This window comes from Mya arenaria, chromosome 12, assembly GCF_026914265.1.
Source record: "Mya arenaria isolate MELC-2E11 chromosome 12, ASM2691426v1".
Classification (NCBI taxonomy): Eukaryota; Metazoa; Mollusca; class Bivalvia; order Myida; family Myidae; genus Mya; species Mya arenaria.
In genome coordinates, this window is record NC_069133.1 from 18,752,196 (window position 1) to 18,774,460 (window position 22,265).

General features: G+C 34.6%; 1 protein-coding gene across 3 annotated transcripts in view; it reads left to right on the top strand.

Moving 5' to 3' along the window:
• Positions 1-22,265, top strand: part of LOC128212271 (uncharacterized) — an 81,795-nt gene that overhangs the window by 42,266 nt on the left and 17,264 nt on the right. For 2 of the 3 annotated variants that reach the window (XM_052917640.1, XM_052917641.1), the window contains exons 4-12: positions 38-98; positions 596-1,612; positions 4,113-4,454; positions 9,824-9,876; positions 12,183-12,425; positions 15,535-15,747; positions 16,160-16,241; positions 17,160-17,282; positions 18,100-18,338. In XM_052917640.1, the coding sequence (XP_052773600.1) occupies positions 38-98; positions 596-1,612; positions 4,113-4,454; positions 9,824-9,876; positions 12,183-12,425; positions 15,535-15,747; positions 16,160-16,241; positions 17,160-17,282; positions 18,100-18,221 (2,256 nt within the window). In that variant the 3' untranslated portion in view covers positions 18,222-18,338. Of the gene's footprint in view, positions 1-37; positions 99-595; positions 1,613-4,112; positions 4,455-9,823; positions 9,877-12,182; positions 12,426-15,534; positions 15,748-16,159; positions 16,242-17,159; positions 17,283-18,099; positions 18,339-22,265 lie in introns of those variants that run through there. The other variant, XM_052917642.1, reaches the window with a different exon arrangement.

Here is a 22,265-nt window from a genome sequence, read left to right on the forward strand (position 1 = left end):
TACTACATGTAGCTTGGCTGTTTTGTTGTTGTTGCAGAATGGCCGTAATATGGCTGCTGCTTTAATGGCAGAAGGAACTGGCACACATTTTGAAGAAGGTAATATTTATTTAATTTTATTTAGATATTAATTCCTTTTCTCAAAATGACTTGATTACATGACCTGTGTTGGAGTAATGAAAGAGGAATTCCAAGATGGAGAATGAGAATAAATAGGTGGTCTTAATCATCAAGTGGCAGGCAACCACTACGCTAAAGAAAGCGTAACGACATTGCTTGAATCATTTAAGCTTGGTTGCTTTTCAAATATCGGGCTTCATTGGTTTCCAATTTATATAAAAATGGTCAGAATTTTTTTTTATCTGTATAAAATTCAAATATTGATAGTGTCGGGTCAAGAACTAGCTCGCATTCATGTTACGAACATGAGAAGTCATTAAGATGTTTTGTACCAATACAGACAAGGCTGGGTGTTTTCAAATATATAAAAGAAATTTAAGAATGTATGTCTTTTCTAGCTAGTTATTGGACTCCGCTGAACAATCTAGGGCTATCCTGTATTAATTGTAATCTTTGTGATATTTGCTACATTCCAGTTACTATATCAGCTCATCATTGGCATGTCGACAAGGCCCTTGGTATCCAACAGTTCATCCATGATACTATTGGTGCAAAGTTTGTGATTGATGAGATACAAAACTTAGCTGTATTCAAATGCCAATCTGATGTTAAGCCAAATCTAGACAGCGCAATCGATCAGTTTAAAAAATCAATCAGATGGAAAACAGTTAAGTTCACTGAACATACCAGCGTCTTGTTGTGGTTTGGCTCTGAGCCAAATGCCAAATTAAAACATTATTTTAACTTCATAAAACGATTCAAAGGACCTTTCTATGCTGATATATGTCTTCAGGAGTCAAAGCCGACATGTGTAGTTTACAGTCGAGATGGAAATATTCTGTCAAAAGCTGTAGATGCTATAAGCAGCAGTCTTGTGTATTCTCGTTGTTCTGAGGCAATCATTCACCCACGGAGAACAATCGTCGTTGAGGCCCAACAAGAAGGCCTTTTGCAATTATTGAACACAGAGAAGAATTTTGTTAGTTTTGTCTGCACAAACGATGTGCTCAATTCTATACAGAACAATTTATGTACTGAAAAAATCGAGATCCCGAGCACAGTTGCAAACTATTTTAATTGTTACGCAGAAGAATGTATTCATGGTCTTGCACGAAAGACCAACGTTGAAATAGAGTTTCCAATACTTCAGAAGACTTTGAAGATAAGGGGTGTATTGAATGAAATAAATCAATTCAAATCTCAATTGGACACTTTGTTCGTTGAAAAACATACAACAGTGCAGCTTACCAAGGAAGAAAAAGTGCTTATTGCAGAGTATTTACGTCAAGTAGCTGGAGAGCATAGATGCATTGCTGATTTATCCAACTGCGACATTCAGGAAGATGAATCGACTTGCTGTTACCTTGTTTCATGGTCTCATGTACGTAACACTGGCAGGCTTTCTGTTGTAGAAGGAAATGTGCAGAATATGGATGTTGATTTTGTGATAATACCAGCTGATCGTAATAAACAACCATTGTCACAAACAGCAGGTAAATTTATAGCATTGGGTAAATGGTACCAAAACACTGATTTCTTTTGAAATTTAGTGATATTATAAATACAATTAAAGAGGATATTGAAATTGTATAACCATGCACGATGTTGAATTTATATTTATATATATTATATTTATATTCAATACTAGTGTTCATCATAGTATTGCATATTTTAAATATTTATGCTTCACGTAATGTGTACAATAATGATTCATCTGATTTACTATATAATTACCTATATGTAAACATGTGATCTGTTTCAAAAATTATAGTAATATGTTTCACACTCAAATGGACCAAATTTATTTAATTTTATATAGGCATTATTATTATATATCCATTCATAAAAAAAGTACGAGAAATGTTGATAAAAACGTACATGTTTAAAGCATTTGTAACTCGTGAACTGTAAGGGTATCTATATATAGTTAAAGTGACACTCAATTAAAATCAGTGCATACACATTTATAACAAACATAAATTTTGAGTGATAAACCTTAAACTAGTTCATTAGGTTTCCCGCACCTATTTCTTTAGAAAGGCAAAAAAAAAATGTTTTATCTTTCTAAAAAAACAAGTTTTTTTTACGAGCCTGCATTTTTAGCTCACCAGAGCACGAAGTGCTCAAGGTGAACTTTTGTCTTTGTCCCTCCGACAGCAATTGCTTAAAAAACATCTCCTCTGAAACTACCAGTCCAAATTCAATGAAACTTTACCCGAACTTCCTTGGGTGACCCTCTACAAAAATGGATCACGATTGATCAGTACCAAAAACAATAGCAACAACAACAAAATGGCTAACTTCCTGTTTTGCTTTAGAAAAAAACATCTTCTCTGAAACTTCCAGTCCAAATTCAATGAAACTTTACTGGAAGCTTCCTTTGATGACCCTCTACAAAAATACAAGAAGGGGTCACGATTTATCACCAACAACAACAACAGCAACAACAACAAAATGGCCAACTTTCTGTTTTGCTTAAAAAACCCACCTCCTCTTAAAAAAACACTCCAAATTTGGTTAAACTTTACAGAAAGCTTCCTTAATTTTAAGCTACCTTAAGTCACTTAATACTTTACACAGTTATTCAGGGCCATCACAAAATGAGGTAAGATAACTCCATATAATCCTTTATTAAAATTATGGCCCCTGATTGACTATGGAACTTAGGTTAAAGTTTTGGGCAGTTTGGATATTTTTAATAACTTCTATACCCTTCATTCAGTTGACTTAATACTTCTTACAGTTGTTCCAGACCATCACACAATGAGGTTATATAACTCTATATTATCCTTAATACAAGTTTATGGTCCCTGATTGACTCAGGAACAAAGGTTAAAGTTTTAGGGCAGGTTAAAGTTTTAGGGCAAGTTGGGATTTTAATTAAAAAAACTTTACTCTTCATTCAATCAACTTAATACTTTGCAGAATTATTGACTACCATCTTACAACAAGGTTACATAACTCCATTTTAACCCTTAATACAAATTATGGCCCTTGATTGATTTTTGTTTCTCATTTTTTTTTTTTTTGACAGGCATATTTTTATATTTTTAACCAGATTTTCACAAAGAGAAAACTATTTATTATAATGACTTGCATCATTGTTTGGGCAGGCAGGAGACCAGCGTCAAGGTCACCTTATGTATCGAATAATTTTAACTAGATTTGACATATACATGTGTGACCAGACTTGGTATATAGGAAGTGTTTATAGATACCTTTCATGGGATTGCGTTTGAGGCCCCTAGGATTAAGGTCAAGGTCAAAGTTACTATTTATAGAAAAATGGTTAGTATTGAATAACTTAAGTAAGGGTCGACATATTGCGACCAAAATTAGTATGTATAAAGATTTTTTCAGAGACCTGGTATATAAGACAAGTTTATGGAGAACTTTCATTGGGTTACCTTTTGGCCCCTAGGGTCAAGGTCACTGTTACTAAAAATAGATTACTGGTTGGTACTTAATAACTTTAGTTATGGTTGACATACTGTGACCAAACATGATATGTAGGAAGAGTTTATGGAGGACTTCCATGTGATTGTGTTTGGGGTTCCAAGGATTGAGATCTCTGTGACAAAAAATATGAGAAAGCAGTTGAAACAGAATCTCTTCTGGCAATCATTAAAAACCCGGTTTTGTCAAATTGGGGTTCTTGTTTACTTTTAAATTTGATTTTTTTTATTGCTTTTGACAGGCAAATATTACATCATTGTTTTCACTTCTAAGACAAAGCGGCATAGTCAAGCTTGCTGTCTTATGACAGCTCTTGTTTTTTTATAGAATAAACCTTGGATTTGGAAATGGATAAATAAAAATATATTTTACTACCGGTAACTCCATTTCGTATAGTTGCATTGGCGTCTTACATATTTATTGTGAAAAACTGCTTTTGGGATTTAAATTTGAGGTAAATGCCCTTTTATATATTTTGATGAGGTACAGAAATATTTTATCTTTCGGAAGAGGTCCAATTATGCTTTACGTTTTCAGCCAAAGTTTTACCTGCTTTGTCAAAGGTATCTTTGATCAATGTTCAGTCTTCATCCAGAGGTTTCCCTTTGTCCACCAAATTACGGTCAGTTGCTATGCCATTTGTCGGAAGAAAGATCGCAGTTTTTGTACCGGACAACGATTTGGATAAACGCTTTTTCCTGGCCGAACTTGTTACGATGTTTCAAACATTACCAGCAACTCAGATTTACATAGTAACACCTGCACTTGAAGAGATTATACAAATTATTGACGATAATTTCCGAAGCGTCAAATCTACATTGACTGAAAACAGTGGGTTTTTCCGTGAAAAACATGTGGAAAACATCTTGACAAAGACAGGTATGTTTCAAATTATTTTTATCATACTGGGCCATAGGTTGTTTGCACTTAGTTTTTAAACTTTATTTTTTCTTGACTGCAAGGTGGACAAAACAGCATTGTGCAACCAGGCAATTTTAAAATTGTAAAATGTTGTATAAGAATTGGGGAAACACTTTTATTGTGTTTTGGTCTATCCTTCGAAATTAGTAATTAGTAATAAGTGACCTGAAATAATGAAATCATGTATTTAGAAGTTTTTAATGATTTTAAATTTGATTTTCGACATGATAACTATAACTAACAAATGAAACTTTGTTAAAGGCCATACAAAACATTTGCCAGTGCCAACATTTTTTGTTTGTTAATTACTTAACATCAGCTGTCCTAGACATCAAAACATCCTATCAGAAACAATACTCTCTTTTGTGACAAGTTATGTAAATATTGTCATGTAAACATTGCTTAAATATTGTCAAATTCATGTAATCTTAGAAAATATGATATTATTTTTATGTTTTTTATCCCCCGCCTATGAAATAGGGAGGGGGATATTGAAATGGCATTGTCTGTCCGTCCGTCCTTCTGTCCGTCCGTCACCTGCGTTTTCTCAGTAACTAGCCGGTAGAATTTCATGAAACTTAAAATTAATATGAACCACTATACTGGAATGATGCCCGTCCAAAAAAAAATTTGATTGGTCAATTGTTCTTGGAGTTATTGCCCTTGATTTTTTGAAAAATGCACATTTACAGCCATTTCTCAGTCACTAGCTGGCAGAATTTCATGAAACTTAAAATAAATATGAATTACTATACTGGGATGATGCCTGTTTATTTTTTTTTGGATTGGTCAATTGTACTTGGAGTTATTGCTTTGATTTTTTGAAAAACTCATTTACAGCCATTTCTAAGTAACTAGGTAGAAATTCTTGAAACTTGAAATAAATATGAACCAACATACTGCGATGATGCCTGTAAATTTATATTTTGGATTGTGTAATTTCTATATGAGTTATTTGCCCTTGATTTATTAAAAGATCCATGTTTGCAGCCTTTTCTATGCAACTAGCTGGTAAAATTTCATGACACTTGGAATAAATCAGAACCAACATACTGTGATGAAGCCTGTCTATTTTTTCTTTTGGATTGGTCAATTTTCCTTAAGAGTTATTGCCCTTGATTTATTAAAAAATAATTGTTTGCAGCCGTTTCTCAGTAACTAGCTGCTAGAATTTAATGAAACTTGAATGTCATATGAACCAACATCCTGCAATGAACTTCTTCGGTGAATTTCTACGGCTACATTTTTATCTCAACTATTGAGTACTATTTTGCAATGATTGATGTTTCCGAGTAAGCAGTTTTGGAAAAGACAGTTTTATTTAATCATCCCTCTGATTTATTTCGTTAAATTTTTTTATCATAAAGTAGTCCCTGTCGATATTTTATAATTTGGCTCGGAAAGGGATAAACCAATGTGCTTATCTTATTCTTTCTGAGATTTTTTTTAACCTTCAAGCACAAACAAGCCATCGTTGGCGGGGGATATCTTTTCACTGAAAATGCTTGTTAAATTACATACTAACTGTTCAAGATATTAAGCTTAAACTTTCTTCACTTGCTCACATCACTAAAACACTTATCACTATATGATGATTATAACATGCCTTTAAGTTGCAACCCCCTTTTAAATGTGCTATCATTCAGGGCCCTTATCACTGATGACTTTAGTGACTGTAACATCCAGTTGGTTGTGATATATTTAATAGAAGATAACAAAAGACTTAGTATGTTATGCAGGTTTGTTTCTAATATGCCTATTATACCAAAGTCAGTATTTAAAATGGTGCATACACATGTGGCTCTCAGTTTGACTATCTTAAAAAATATCTTATCTAAAACCAATATATCATAAAAAAATTAATCATAATAAGTTTGTTCCATGAGATAGATACTGTAGATCGATATTTGTTAGATTCAGGACTGACCCTGGGCTCAGTATTGTTAACAGTGCCATAGCCTCACTGAGGCACACTGAGGCACCTGGCTCTGTTGAAATTTGCAGAGCATACATAAATAGATTACAGTAAAAAACTGTATTGATAAATAAATTCAACTTCTGGATTTGAGAAATGACTACAATGATATATTTAAATTTGCAAATTGCCATATATAGCACCATACACTGAGGCATTCAGAACTGGCGGGACTCCATACAATTTATCAAACCCTATGGCAGCAGTTTTTTACACACTTTAGAAGGCTTGCTCTATGTACAAAATGGGACTTTGTATTGTTCAAATGATTCCAAAACACATATTGATGTGGTAACGGCTAGTTTGATGTTTTTGTATTTTGTAATACCGAATCAATAAATGCATTGTGCAGATTCTGATAAAATAACAAAAAAAACAGACATTTTATGATGGCCATAATTGAAGTTATTATAAAACTTTTATCACGAGGAATTCCTCTCGGAGGGAGATGGTTAAAAGACCAAAACCCCAAGGACAGCAATTTTTAAGATTCTTTATTGCCTGGATAAGCACATATACTGGATAAGCACATATAATGGAAAACTTTACAAGCATCTGAAAGAAGTCCAAAGAATGCGAAGTATTACTGACCAAAGCATTCCAATACACAATTCACCGACATTTCAAACAACTCTTTTTAGCTCACCAGAGCATGAAAGTGCTTAAGGTGAGCTATTGTGATTGGTCTTTGTCTGGCGTCCGTCCGTCAACCCGTCCATCTATCAACAATAGCTTAAAAACATATTCTCTGAAACTACTTGGCCAAATTCAATGAAACTTTACCGGAGGCTTCCTTGGGTGACCCTCTACAAAAATACAACGAGGGGTCACGATTGATCAACAACAACATAATGGTCGACTTCTTGTTTTTCTTTGAAAAGCATCTCCTCTGAAACTACCAGTCAAAATTCAATGAAACTTTACAGGAAGCTTGCTTGGGTGATCCTCTACAAAAATACAACAAGGGGTCACAATTGATCAACAACAACAACAACAATAAAATGGCCGACTTCCTGTTTTGCTTTAAAAAACATCTCCTCTGAAATTGTAACCAGTCAAAATTCAATGAAACTTTACAGGAAGCTTCCTTTGGTGACCCTCTCCCAAAATACAACAAGAGGTCACGATTGATCAACAACAACACAACAGCAACAACAACAACATGGCTGACTTCCTGTTTTGCTTTAAAAAAAACATCTCCTCTGGAACTACTTCTCCAAATTCAATGAATATTTACAGGAAGCTTCCTTGGGTGATCCTCTTCAAAAATATAACAAGGGGTCACGATTGATCAACAACAACAACAACAAAATGGTCATCTCCCTGTTTTGCTTTATATAAACATCTCCTCTAAAACTACCAGTCCAAATTTAATGAAACTTTACAGGAAGCTTCCTTGGGTAAACTTCTACAAAAATACAACAAGGGGGCGTGATTGATCAACAACAACAACAATCTGGCTGACTTCCTGTTTTGCTTTAAAAAACATCTCCTCTGAAACTACCAGGCCTAATTAACTGAAACTTGACAGGAAGCTTCATTGCATGACCCTATACAAAAATACATCAAGGCATTGAGATTGATCAAGAACAACAACAACAACAAAATGGCCAACTTACTGTTTTGCTTTAAAAAATCTCTGAAACTACCAGGCCAAATTCAAAGAAACTTTACAGGTAGCTTCATTTCATTATTATTTTATTTGTCAACCCAAAAGGTATGTTCTTTGGCTGGTCCTCTTCCAGATTCCTTCAATAAAAGTGGTTCCATTCAGTAAGCAAAAACTTTTTCCCGCTGGCCAGATTTCAACATAATTTTACAGAAATGGTCTGAAGGTGACAAGTGTATCAAATTTCCTTCACCCAATGTTGATTTGTATAAAAACATGTCCCCCAGGGGGTTAGGCTACTTTTCAATATATCTCTATATGAAAAACTTCGAGATCTTCTTCAGAAAGCAAAATTTTGCCCGATTTCAAAATATTTTACAAAAATGTTCCTAAGCTAAACCTTTTATCAAAATATATATACATATGTTTTTAGCTCACCTGAGCACAAAGTGCTCAAGGTGAGCTATTGTGATCGCCCTATGTCCGTCGTCCATCGTCAACAATTTGACTGTTAACACTCTAGAGGTCACAATTTGAGCACTTTCTTAATGAAACTTGGTCAGAATGTTACCCGTAATAAAATTTTGGATGAGATCGATATTGGGTCATCTGGGGTTAAAAACTAGGTCACCAGGTCAAATTAAAAGAAAAGCTTGTTAACACTATAGAGGTCACATTTATGACTGTATCTTCAGGAAACTTGGTTAGAATGTTAATATTAATACTCTCTAGGTCAAGTTCAATTCTGGGTCATGTGCGGTCAAAAAATAGGTAACCAGGTCAAATTAAAGGAAAACCTTGTTAACACTATAGAGGTCACATTTATAAAGGTTTCTTCATGAAAGTTGGTCAGAATGTTTAAAACTGGGTCATGTGCGGTCAAAAACTAGGTCATAAGGTCAAATCATAGGAAAAGCTTGTAAGCACTCTAGAGGTCACATTTATGACTGTATCAACGGGAATCTTGGTCAGAATGTTTATATTGATTAGCTCTAGGCCATGTTTGAATCTGGGTCATGTGTGGTCAAAAACTAGGACACCAGGTCAAATTAAAGGAAAAGCTTGTTAGCACTCTAGAGGCCACATTTATGACCACATGGAACTTGATCAGAATGTTATTGTTGATGATCTTTATTGGATCAGGTGAGCGATTCATGGCCTTCAGGGCCCTCTTGTTTATAATTATTATTTTGTTTAACAATCATTAAATATATCAACTTCACACTTCATGAACTTATTCACAGTAACAATGTGCTGTAATAGTTATGGCCCCTTGTAACTTGTTAAACATATACATATTTTTCATGCAGTATCGATGTTGTCCGATCAATAGTTAAGATCGCTTTGTCCAATCAAATGAGCATTATAGGATGATTTTGGCCCTCATGTTTTAATATTAGTTACTTTCTGAATAAAAAAAGAGTATTTTTTAACTCCTATACATTGTTAGTTTCATTCCTTTGAGAAATGAACAAATTGTGTTGTACCCCTTGTCTATACAATGTATATTTGAGAGAAAGAGAGAGAGAAACCCATATATAAATGGGGTTGTCTTTAATGTTTGGATAGTTGGCTATTCTCTTTAGTTTTCATGGTATTATTATGACACATCTTTTCATATTGTTAATTTTAAAACAGTACATTTAACAATTCACAGTGTCTTTGTGAATTCTGTTGGTATTCACCCTTTTGGAAAACAGTTAATTATGCATTGATTGGCAGTGTTAAATATCTTTATTTCAGGACTACATGAAGTGGACATTCAAGTTACCAAACGGTCATTACTTGAATCAGAGGTATTTATTTATAAAATAATTGCATGCGACTAGTGAAAACTGTTCTGGGGGATTTTATTTTCTTTGTTTTTTTACACGCTGAATATATAGAGGATATTTGTTTATTTCAGTGTAAGATCGTATTTTATTTCACGAGGGTCATAGAAAAACATATTTTCACGAGTGGCGAAGCCACGAGTGAAAATTTAGTTTTTGTATGATCACGAGTGAAATTAAATACGATCTTACACTGAAATAAACAAATTTTCTGTTTCTTTTATGCTTATTTTCGGAGTTTTATTTGTTTTTTATTTATTTCTGAATTACCCCCTCTTTTGGAAAGGGTGGGCTTTACGCCGCTACCCGTGGGGCGCCCCTCATGCATAATTATAGCTGTCAACTTTTTTACCTTCGGTTTGCTGAGAAATAGTTCTCTGCTATTCATTCTTATAGCTTAATATTCGCTCGTTTTTTATTGCAAAGCTTTATGAACAGTAAAATATGAAGTATTATTAGTGCACAAATGTTCCAAAAAATAATGAAAACACTTTTTATTTTAACCAAATTACTACGCCGCTATTTATAGAATGAAAATTTGGAAGGTCAAATGTGTTCGCAAAACAAAAGTGGATACTCATTGGATTTTAACCATTCTTCTTAGTTTAAGACTGCATATACGCGTGTTTTTATAGTAAGTTAATATACAGTCATCTTACTGTCAGAGACCAGTCTGTTTCGCTTTAAAATGTTTGTTTTCCAGAAGAGTAAATGCCATTGCACGCTAGTTTGTTGACACATTTTGAGATGTGGGTGGGGTAAAAAATATCGGATCTATCTGTAAATTGTTGTGTGAATTCTCCAGGAAGCTCATTTTACGTACTTCAACGGTTAACAGTTCAAAATACATTTGATCGATGCTATAAAATTTTATTTATGTTCGAACAGTTGTTTTTGTCTGTAATTTGTTTGGAATGAAAGCAAATGTTCGTACATTCAGCTTCAAAGATCAGTAAAATGTTTGATAAACGGGATAACCGGTAATAAACGGTAAGTTGTTAATTTCCAATTATATATTTATTTAAATTTATAAAATATTTCTTTATTTTTTTTTAACCTTTTTTGACATAATTTACTGAAGTCCAGTGTTCTGTTTTGACCAAGGCAAGTACATGTAACAACAAAGGATTTTAAAAGTAGTTCTGAAAATTGATATTTTCACTCCTTATTTTGCAGTGAAAATATCAAATTGATATTTTCACTGTTGTTATTTCACTGTTAAAACCCCATATTTCATCGTAAAGCATGAAAGAAAAAGTGTTTATTAGATGTGGTAATGGAGTTAAATGACTATATTTTTTCAAGCGTATGTTTGTGTTTGCATGATATAAGTATTGTATTGTATTTGCATTTAGGAGGTTTAATTTTAGATAGTATATGTTAAACATTTATGGTGGACATATCTGCTGGTGCATTATTAATAATAATTAGTTAGGCCACATCAAATCAATATTTTTTTCAGAACTTTGCAAAAAGTAATTGGAGCAATGAGCGAAAAAAAAATTGAAGTCATTGTTCATCATTCCAATTTCTAACCATAAAATTATTAATAATAAATCACTGATATCTCTTAAATCACTTAAACACAATTATATAGCGTAACGTGAGTATGAGTAATTCCTACTGTTTATATTGCATAATTAATGATTATGTTGTGGATGGGATGATAAACAATGACTTTGAGTATGGGTGTAACACATTTACTCTCCATAATAACATTAAATTTAAAAAAAAAAAGCCACAGTGTGTTTGCTGGAAGCAGCCATTTGATTTAATTTATTGAAATTAATGCTATTACCTGTTGATATACAGTATAAAATTTCATGCATCGGTATAAAATACTTCTTGTTACAAAACACTGCATTGAACAATAATTAAAATTGATTATATTTTAGCTTTCAAAAAAAACTTAAAACCAAGTCCGGTTTTCACTAAAAATAAAGGTGCAATTGAACAAAACAAAAAAAAACTCAAAATTTTCAAATTAATAGTTGTGGTAAATCCGCTGAACAAAACAACTATTAAGTGTGGCCTTATAACATTTTTTTTAAAGAGCTAGTTCTTGATTAGTTCCAAAGTTGTAGTCGACTGTAGTTTTCTCTGAAGTTCTGGAACAACAGTTTTTTAGCCTTATAAATGGTCTGTAACTGGTAAATGTTTGTGGACACCAGACCACTTTGTTAATATTATAACCATACATTATTATGTTGTTTTATTCTCTTGACTGTTATGTTTAATGATATATCTAAATAAGAGCTTAATGGTTTCAGGCAGACGCATTAGTTATTACTGTTGGTAGTGATCTGGACCTAGCAAGAGGGAATCTTTGTACACAAATTTTGAATGCCGCAGGACAGATCATTCAGGAGGATCTGAGAACAAAACAAAAAGAGCGTCATTCAAATGTATATGTCACACATGCAGGAGAATTGGGATTTCGTTCACCTGGTCACAAAGTGAAATGCATTATTCACTGTCTGTTGCAGCAATTCAACAAAGATGACTTCATGTCGGTATGTCTTTTTAGCTTGACTATTTGATGAATAATGAGGCTTTACTTCTCGCCCTGGTTTTGGGGTAATTAAATTTTCATTCATAATAATACTCAAATACCCTTCTTTCAATTCACAATATGCTTCACACAGTTGTTCAGTACTATCACACAATGAGGTTAGATAATACCATATTATCATAAATACAAAATATGGCCCCTGATTGAATTAGGAACTCGAGTTATAGGGCAGGTGAATTTTTAAGGGCAAGTTGGGATTAATATTAAAAACTTCTTGACCCTTCATCAAATTGACATAATACATCACACAAATATGGACAACAATTTTACAATAAGGTTACATAACTTCATATTAACCATATAGTGCATTTGCTTCTCGCCAAGAAGACCCAGGTTTTATTCCCGGTCTGGGCGCATGCGAGTTTGGTAAGTGTGTCACCTGAAGCCGGACAAGTGGGTTTTCTCCCAGTACTTCCTTTTTCCCCCACAACTCAAGACCACACTTGATTGCAACATCGTGCCAACAAGATTGACTTAGTTTAAGTTATCATAACTTTCTTCAAAATCTTTGTAAAATATATAGTGTTTAAACTTACCATTCATACAAATTGCAATTTTGTTGACCGGCGTGACAAAACTTGGTATATGGGACGAGTTTAAACAGGCCCCTAGGGTCTTGGTCAGTGTTATTAAAATTAGATAAACGTTTGGTACTGAATATCTTTAGTCAAGGTTGACATATTGTGACCAAACTTGGTATGTAGGAAGAGTTTATGGAGGACTTGCATTTTGGCTTCTAGGGACAAGGTCACGATTACCAAAAATAGAAAAAACTGTCGAAACTGAATTTCACAGCGAAGGCTAAAGTGCTTCAGTCAATCATTGGAAACCTGGTTTCGTCCCATTGCACCAATTTGTGTTTACTTTTAAATTTGACTTTTTTGTTTTAGGTCATCCGAACGTCTGTCCATCTGGCCATCTGTCAAACTTGGTTAAAATGTCCCCCTTCATAAAATCTCAACCGATTGTTAATATGGGTCACATGGGGTCAAAAACTAAGTCACTTTTGGAACATACTATGTTTATTTTTTGGTCCAAGATTCATGAAACTTTATCAGAATGTTTTTATCCTCTGCCAAATTGAAGGTTTTAGGAGGGAGATATTGTTTTGGCGTTGTCAGTCCATCCTTCCCTCCATCCAGCCATCCATCAAACTTGGTCATAATATATCGACCTCTTGTACATGTTGATCACATTGGGTCAAAAACAAGGTCACTAGGTAAAATATTAGAAAAACATATTGAAACACACTAGAGGCATAAGATTTGGTCCACAATTCATTAAACTTAATCATAATATTTCCCTTGATGAACCCTTCTTCTCATTTAAACTAAGTCATGTGATAAAAATAAGGTCACTTGGTAAATCTTTGAAAACAATTCTGGAACCATATCATGGTATTGATTGCTCAGATTGCTTGGACAAAATGTTTCCCTTGATAACATCTCACCGTATTTTAAAAGTTGGTCACAATGGGCACTATGTCACTTGGACAAATTCTCGGAATTCAGAGGCAATTTATGTGGTCCAATATTAATTAAATTTAATCAGATTGTTTTTCTTGATGAAATCAATGACTAGTTTGAAAATGGGTCACATGAGGTCAGAAACATTAGGGCAAATCTGTCAAAAATCAAGTCTGGAACGTTATATTGGTATCAATTGGTTAGACTAATTGCTCAAACTGTTGCCATAATGTTCCCCCTGAATTAATCTGGGTATACTCTAAAAAAAGGGTCACATAGGGTCAAAAACCGGGTTGGTAAGGTTAAATCTTTTATATATTATTAAAACGTGTGAAAACAACAGAGGCAATATGTCAACGCTATATATTTAACCAGGTTTTTCAACGTCGTTGTTCGGGCGGGGAGCCGGGCGGCGTCAAACTCACCTATGAAACTGAATAACTTTAGTAAGGGTTGACATATCTTGACCAAACTTGGTCTATAGGAAGAGTTTATGGAGACCTTTCATGGGATTGCGTTTGGGGTCCCTAGGGTCAAGGTCAAGGTCAATGTTACTAAAAATAAAAAAACGGCTGAAACTGAATAACTTTAGTTAGGGATGACATATCTTGACTAAACTTGGTCAATAGGAAGAGTTTATGGGTACCTTTCATGGGATTTGTATTAGGGGTCCCTAGGGTCAAGATCAAGGTCACTGTTACTAAAAAACGAAAAACGGTTGAAACTGAATAACTTTAGTTCGGGATGACATATCTTGACTAAACTTGGTCTATAGGAAGAGTTTATAGAGACTTCTCATGGGATTGCGTTTTAGGTCCCTAGGGTCAAGGTCACTGATACTTAAAATAGAAAAACGGTTGAAACTGAATAACTTTAGTTAGGGTTGACATATCTTGACAAAACTTGGTCAATAGGAAGAGTTTATATATACCTTTCATGTGATTGCGTTAGGGGTCCCTAGGGTAAAGGTCAAGGTGACTGTTACTAAAAATAGAAAAATGGTTGAAACTGAATAACTTTAGTTAGGGTTGACATATCTCGACCAAACCTGGTCTTTAGGAAGAGTTTATGGATACCTTTCATGGGATTGCATTTGGGGTCCCTAGGGTCAAGGTCACTGTTACTAAAAATAGAAAAATGGTTCAAACTGAATATCTTTAGTTAGGGTTGACATTTCTTGACCAAACTTGGTCTATTGGAAGAGTTTATGGATACTTTCATGGGATTCGTTTTGGAGTCCCTGGATTCAATGTCAAGGTCACTGTTACTAAAAATAGAAAAATGGTTGAAACTGAATAACTTTAGTTAGGGTTGACATATCCTGACAGAACTTGGTCGATAGGAAGAGTTTATGGATACCTTTCAATGGATTGCATTTGGGGTCCCTAGGTTCAAGGTCACTGTTACTAAAAATAGAAAAAAACAGACACAGGCTGAAGTTCTTCTGGCAATCATTAAAAACCCGGTTTCGTTGCACTGCCGCGTTTCTTGTTGCAATATTTCTGGTCTAATGCTCAGGCTACTTATTATAATATAACAAATAATTGGAAATGTATTGGTTTGTTTTGTTTAAAAAAATTCCAGGTGCTGATATCATTTGTGGAAACATGTCTTCTAGAAGCAGATATGAAAATGTGTACATCCGTCGCATTCCCAGCTCTTGGAACAGGAAACCTTGGATATCCTGTTAGAGATGTAGCTGTTGCCATGTTTGAAGCAGTTAGAACATATCGAAAAAAAGTCATCAACCCTAGTGTTAAGAAAGTTATATTTTGTGTTGGAAAACCAGAAAACGAGGTAAACAGTTTTTACAATGATCAAAATATATTATTTTCTTCAACATTTCATCACTTAGATTTCACTATATTGGGTTAAACTGAGATGGTTACCGGTACACTGAGATCAAAGGCTCTGTTCTATATCTCTCAAAATGAAGATTAAATGGAACTTGTATTTCATATCATTTGTTGTATTTAAAAAAAATGAAGTTAATAGTGCATTGCATATGTTGAAAATGTTGTCATTGAATTATTGTTAGTACACTATTATATGTACTTAGTTATGTTTCATTCTATGTTAAATAAATCAAAAAAGTGTGTACGATGGTAGAAAAACTTCATCATAAAAGTGACATATTTATATTTATAATATAAATTTTATAATTATAACATATTTCATTCAATTTTTCTGCATGGAATTTGGGTAACAGGATATGTTTTTGAAAGAAAAAGGCAGATATGAAGACTGCACAATATCTACTGTGTATGAAAGTATTGAAAGCCGACTGAAAGGTATTTACAATTAAAATTATATGTATAAAAGATTGTATATCCCATACATTTTGAGGAATAGTATTGAGACTTAAAATGTTGCACTCTTTTGTTATATTGGGGGTGGGGGTTGATATGAGTTGCATATGACACGCTCTGTCATATAATAACATTTACCTCAGAAATTATTGAAGCTAACACATGACTTCATAGGACTGTTGGCAGTATGGACAATTAAGAACCTTCTATTTGTTTTACATTTCATTCGTCCAACAAGATTAATGGCTCTTTAATTAATAAGTCTGAAACATCTTGTGTTGCATGTTACTCCAAATGCAGTGCATCAACACTCATGAATCTTTACTGGACTGTTGGTCAGTATGGGACATTTAACATCTGTCTTTGTCTCTGTCCATCTGCTTAGTACAAATCGGTCTGAAAAATCTTGGGTCGCGTGTTGCGCACCACTAATATTGCAAAAACCATCTCATGTTATTCCAAAGTTGTGTTGGTCAGCATGGGCTGTTGTGCACCTGCCAGTCTAACACTAGTTATGGTCCTTGAAATAGTTAATAATTGTCTTAAAATATTGTTTAGCATTTGACCATTACACTGAGTAGGCAATGTCTTGGGGAATTTATCACTTCCATGATAGTTTTAGTTGAATTTACTTTGCCAATGACAAACAAAACTAGAGTAAAAGAGACCTATTATTGTAGTTTTTTTTTATTATTGTTGATACAGCTGATGTGTGAATGCATACCTATACTTTTACTGAGCATTAATTTGATCTGGTTACTCTGTTCAGCGTTTTTGTTTGGTACCCTTAAGTGCAAATGGTCTATTTAGGAAACTTTTCATTCAAGTTCATTTGATTTACCCCATTTGTATAAGTTACGTTATGTATTGCTATCCAGATCAGCATGTGCTGTATTACAGGTATTCCGAGCATCCAGAAGACGGTGAACTCCATACAGATGGCTGTAGTAAATAAGCAGGATTTTGGAGTTCCACCAGCTAATGCAAAGGTTGTTGCTGTCCACTTCAATAGTGAGGAAAAAGGTAATGGAATAGCTTACTTTTAATGGCTGTAAGCAGTAAATTATTGAAAGGCTAACTACTTACAAAATTATTCCAAGTCATGTTAAATCATTAGTTAAAGGGGCTGTCTCACGTATGATAAAATAGCAAAAAAAAGGAAATTGTCGAAAACTGACATAAACTTGGCATGGATGTGTACAATGCATTGAAACTTACTAACTGAAGAACCACATAGTTTACAATTTATTCAAGTTTAGCAGTTATTTCATATTTTTCCATTAAAAAAGATTACTGAGTATGTCTACCAGGTAGAATTCATTCCTTATGCGTGATTGGCAAGTCGGTGTTATCACGTGATATTACCGAGGTAGGTGTATGATTATGTCACCCATTTAGAAAAAGCCTTAGTAGCTCAGTGAGTAAGACGCTGACTTTACTTTCGGCGACGAGGGTTAGAACCCGGTCTCTGACACATTTTTTTTTTACATTTTGGTACCTTTTTTTACAATTATGATATCAAAGCATACCACATTCTATTAGATAATTGTCCTAAGATTCGTTACAGAAAAAAACAACTTTTTTTGGTGCCTATCTGTGACACAGTCCCTATAACTGGTTACAGACGTTGACTTGAACACTTTTAATCTCAATTTTTTTTTACAACAACAGGATATCATTAATATTGGCATTTAAGAAGTTTCCTAGATGTACCAATTACATTAAATTTTATCCCATTGAAGCAGGAATTATCTCTATGTATTAAATTAATAACTCATAGTGCCTTATAGCATATTACATTAAGAGTAATGTACGTCATAAAGTATTTCCTTTGTGCCAGGTGTTCGTGGAAAACCCGTCCAACCTTCTTCAGAAAACAGATGGACGGACCAAATTGATTTTTTTGCTGGCCCACATACTTTTGATGAGACTTGGAAATACAACTTGTTGAAAGAGAAATAACCAAGCTGAATCCCATTTACGTCAAAAATGTTGTGATAGTTGTTAAAGGACGTGAAGTAATGGGCAACCTTGGAGATCAGATGCTTACCAAAGGAATTGAAAAATTCATCAAAACAGGTATGAAATGTTCATCTGCAACGTTAGAAAAGGGACACAATGTAAATGCTCTTGTGATATTAAAACATAATGATATCATTCAATGTATTGCCGAAAGGCGGAGGAGAATATGAGTAGTTGTACGTGTGAGTGTGTGTGTGTGTCCGTGTGTGGGTTCAGGCAATCTTGTCTGCAGCATAACTTGAAATGTCTTTTGAGATATTGGCTCAAACTTCATGTACAGATAGATCTCACAGGAGAGAAGTGCCGTGCACAGGAGCTATAAATTTGGCTGCAGTATTTTAGCTCACCTGTCACATAGTGACAAGGTGAGCTTTTGTGATCACAATTTGTCCGGCGTCCGTCCGGCGTCCGTCCATCCGTCCGTCCGTCCGTCCGTCCGTAAACTTTTACTTTAAACGACATCTCCTCATAAACCGCTTAGCCAATTTCATCCAAACTTCACAGGAATGTTCCTTGGGTGGTCCCCTTGGAAAATTGTTCAAAGAATTGAATTCCATGCAGAACTCTGGTTGCCATGGCAACGGAAAGGAAAAACTTTAAAAATATTCTTCTCCAAAACCACAAGGCCTAGAGCCTTAATATTTGGTTTATAGCATCATCTAGTGGTCCTCTACCAAAATTGTTTAAACTATCCCCCTGGGGTCAAAAATGGCCCCGCCCCGGGGGGTCACTTGTTTTACATAGACTTATATAGGGAAAACTTTAATAATCTTCTTCTCAAAAACCACAAGGCCTAGAACCTTGAAAATTGGTATGTGTCATCATGTAGTGGTCCTCTACAAATTTGTTTAAATTATTCTCCTGGGGTCAAAAATGGCCCCGCCCCAGGGGTCACTAGTTTTATTACATAGTGTTATATAGTAAATCTTTAAAAATCTTCTTCTCCGAAACTGTAAGGCCCAGGGCTTAGATATTTGGTATACAGCATCATCTAGTGGACCTCTACCAGATTTGTTCAAATTATTGCCACAGGGTCAAAATTGACCCTGCCTAGGGGGTCCTTGTTTTTACGTAGTGTTATATAGTAAATCTTCTTCTAAATTCTTCTCCAGAACCCTAAGGCCAGGAGCTTAGATATTTGGTATACAACATCATCTTGTGGACCTCTATCAAAGTTGTTCAAATTATTGCCACAGGGTCAAAATTGGCCCCGCCCTGAAAGTTATTTGTTTTTATATAGTCTTATATAATAAAACTTTAAAAATCCTCTTCTCCAAAATATAAGACCTAGAGCTATCATATTTGGTATATAGTATTACCTAGTGGACCTACACCAAAGGTATTCAAATTATTGTCCCGGGATCAAATTGGCCTTGCTCAGGGGTCATTTGTTTTTACATTGTCTTGTCACTTAAACATCTTTTCCTCTGAAAGTAAAGGTCAGAATGACTCCATACTTGATATGTAGCATCCTTTCATGGTCCTCTCTCAACTTTGTTCAAATGGTTTTGTTTGGCCCCTTTTAGGGGTCACCAGAGCAAAAAATAGAAAAACCTTTAAACAACTTGATCTTATTAACTGCTTGATGGATCTTCAAGTCTGAAGCATCATAGCATGGGCCCCTGTCAGGTCTTTTCAAATAATTTTGTTTGGCCCCTTTTAAGGGCCACCAGAGCTAAAATTAGTAAAAAAAACCTTAACATTTTCTTCGCATGAACCCCTTGATAGATCTTCAGCAAATTTGGTTTGAAGTGTCCTTGCATGGACCTCTCTTAAATTTGTTCACATAATTTTGTTTGGCCTGGTTGCCATGGCAACCTTAAGGAAAATATCAACAATTGGTTATAATCATCTTCTTCTCCTAAACCGCTTTGACAATTTTGATGAAACTTCATAGGAATGATCCTTGATTGGTGCTTTTTCAAAATTGTTCAAAGAAATTAATTCCATGTAGAACTCTGGTTGACATGGCAACCTAAAGGAAAAGTGTCAACAATTGGTTACAATCATCTTCTCCTAAACCGCTTGGACAATTTTGATGAAACTTCATAGGATTGATCCTTGGTTGGTGCTGTTTCAAAATTGTTCAAATAAATTAATTCCATGCAGAACTCTGGTTGCCATGGCGACCTGAAGGAAAATATAGGCTGTCGTGTCTGCGCTGTGACTTTCTCTTATATGGACGGATTTTAAAATGACTTGCCATATGTTTTCGACCTACCAAGACAATGTGTCGTGTGCAAGACCCATGTCCCTACCTCTAATGTGAAAGATACACTAAGTGTTTATTCACAATTGAATGCTGAATATGAGGACATAAAGAGTGTTGGCTGTCATTTAGTATGATTGGGTTTTTTTCTATGCTCAGAGGCAATTTAATATAACTTGCAATATGTATTTGACACATAAAGGCAAGATCAACTTTTTATGTACTTGTTCATAGATCAATGTCACATTGGGGAGCATTTGTCACATACTTTGACAGCTCTTGTTCAATATTCTTTGAGAAACAAGCTATATTAATAACAAAGGTTAAACTCTTTTACTCAGGTGAGCGATTTAGGGCCATCATGGCCCTCTTGTTTGTTTTTGCCATTTGTTAATTTTTCATACTTATTTTTGTCCTCAGAGCATCTCGTGAAAAGTCTAAATTTTCAGTATTAACGTATGTCGTAAGGCAAAATTGATACTGTTCTAAATTTGGCTGGTTATGCACCCAGGCTGGTGAATTTTTGTAAAGATTATCATCAATATAAACCAGGTTGTGTGCGACCTGATTTTCTTAACATTATTCAAAGGTGTGTTTGCAACTTGCAATAAATTGTATTATTTTGTTATGCGTTCTCATGTTTGCACATTTCATACATAAACAAAATGCCAATTAAATGTATTATATCTAACTGTTCCTCATAAATTTTTTCTCATTAATTCCGACAAACTATTTAATTAAACACTCCAGTGCACATTGCCCTTTTTTAGCTCACCTGTCACGTAGTGACAAGGTGAGCTTTTGTGATCACTCTTCGTCCGTCGTCCGTCCGTCCGTCCGTCCGTCCGTCCGTCCGTTCACAATTGCTTGTGAACACAATAGAGGTCACAATTTTGATCTAATCTTTATGAAACTTGGTCAGACTGATCATCTCTATAAAATCTAGGTCAAGTTCGATATTGGGTCATCTGGGGTCAAAAACTAGGTCACTAGGTCAATTAGTAGAAAAACCTTGTGAACACAATAGAGGTCACAATTTTAGCCTAATCTCAATGCAACTTAATCAGAATGGTCATCTCTATAAAATCTAGGTCAAGTTCGATATTGGGTCATCCGCGGTCAATAATTAGGTCACTAGGTCAATTAGTAGAAAAACCTTGTGAACACAATAGAGGTCACAATTTTAGCCTAATCTCAATGCAACTTCGTCAGAATGATCATCTCTATAAAATGTAGGTCAAGTTCGATATTGGGTCATCCGCGGTCAACAACTAGGTCACTAGGTCAAATAGTACAAAAACCTTGTGAACACAATAGAGGTCACAATTATAGCCTAATCTCAATGCAACTTGGTCAGAATAATCATCTCTATAAAATCTAGGTCAAGTTCGATATTGGGTCATCCGCAGTCAATAACTAGGTCACTAGGTCAATTATTAGAAAAACCTTGTGAACACAACAGAGGTCACAATTTTGACCTAATCTTTATGAAACTTGGTCAGACTGATCATCTCTATGAAATCTAGGTCAAGTTCGATATTGGGTCATCTGGGGTCAAAAACTAGGTCAGTAGGTCAATTAGTAGAAATACCTTGTGAACACATTAGAGGTCACAATTTTAGCCTAATCTCAATGCAACTTGGTCAGAATGATCATCTCTATAAAATCTAGGTCAAGTTCGATATTGGGTCATCCGCGGTCAATAACTAGGTCACTAGGTCAATTAGTAGAAAAACCTTGTGAACACAATAGAGGTCACAATTTTAGCCTAATCT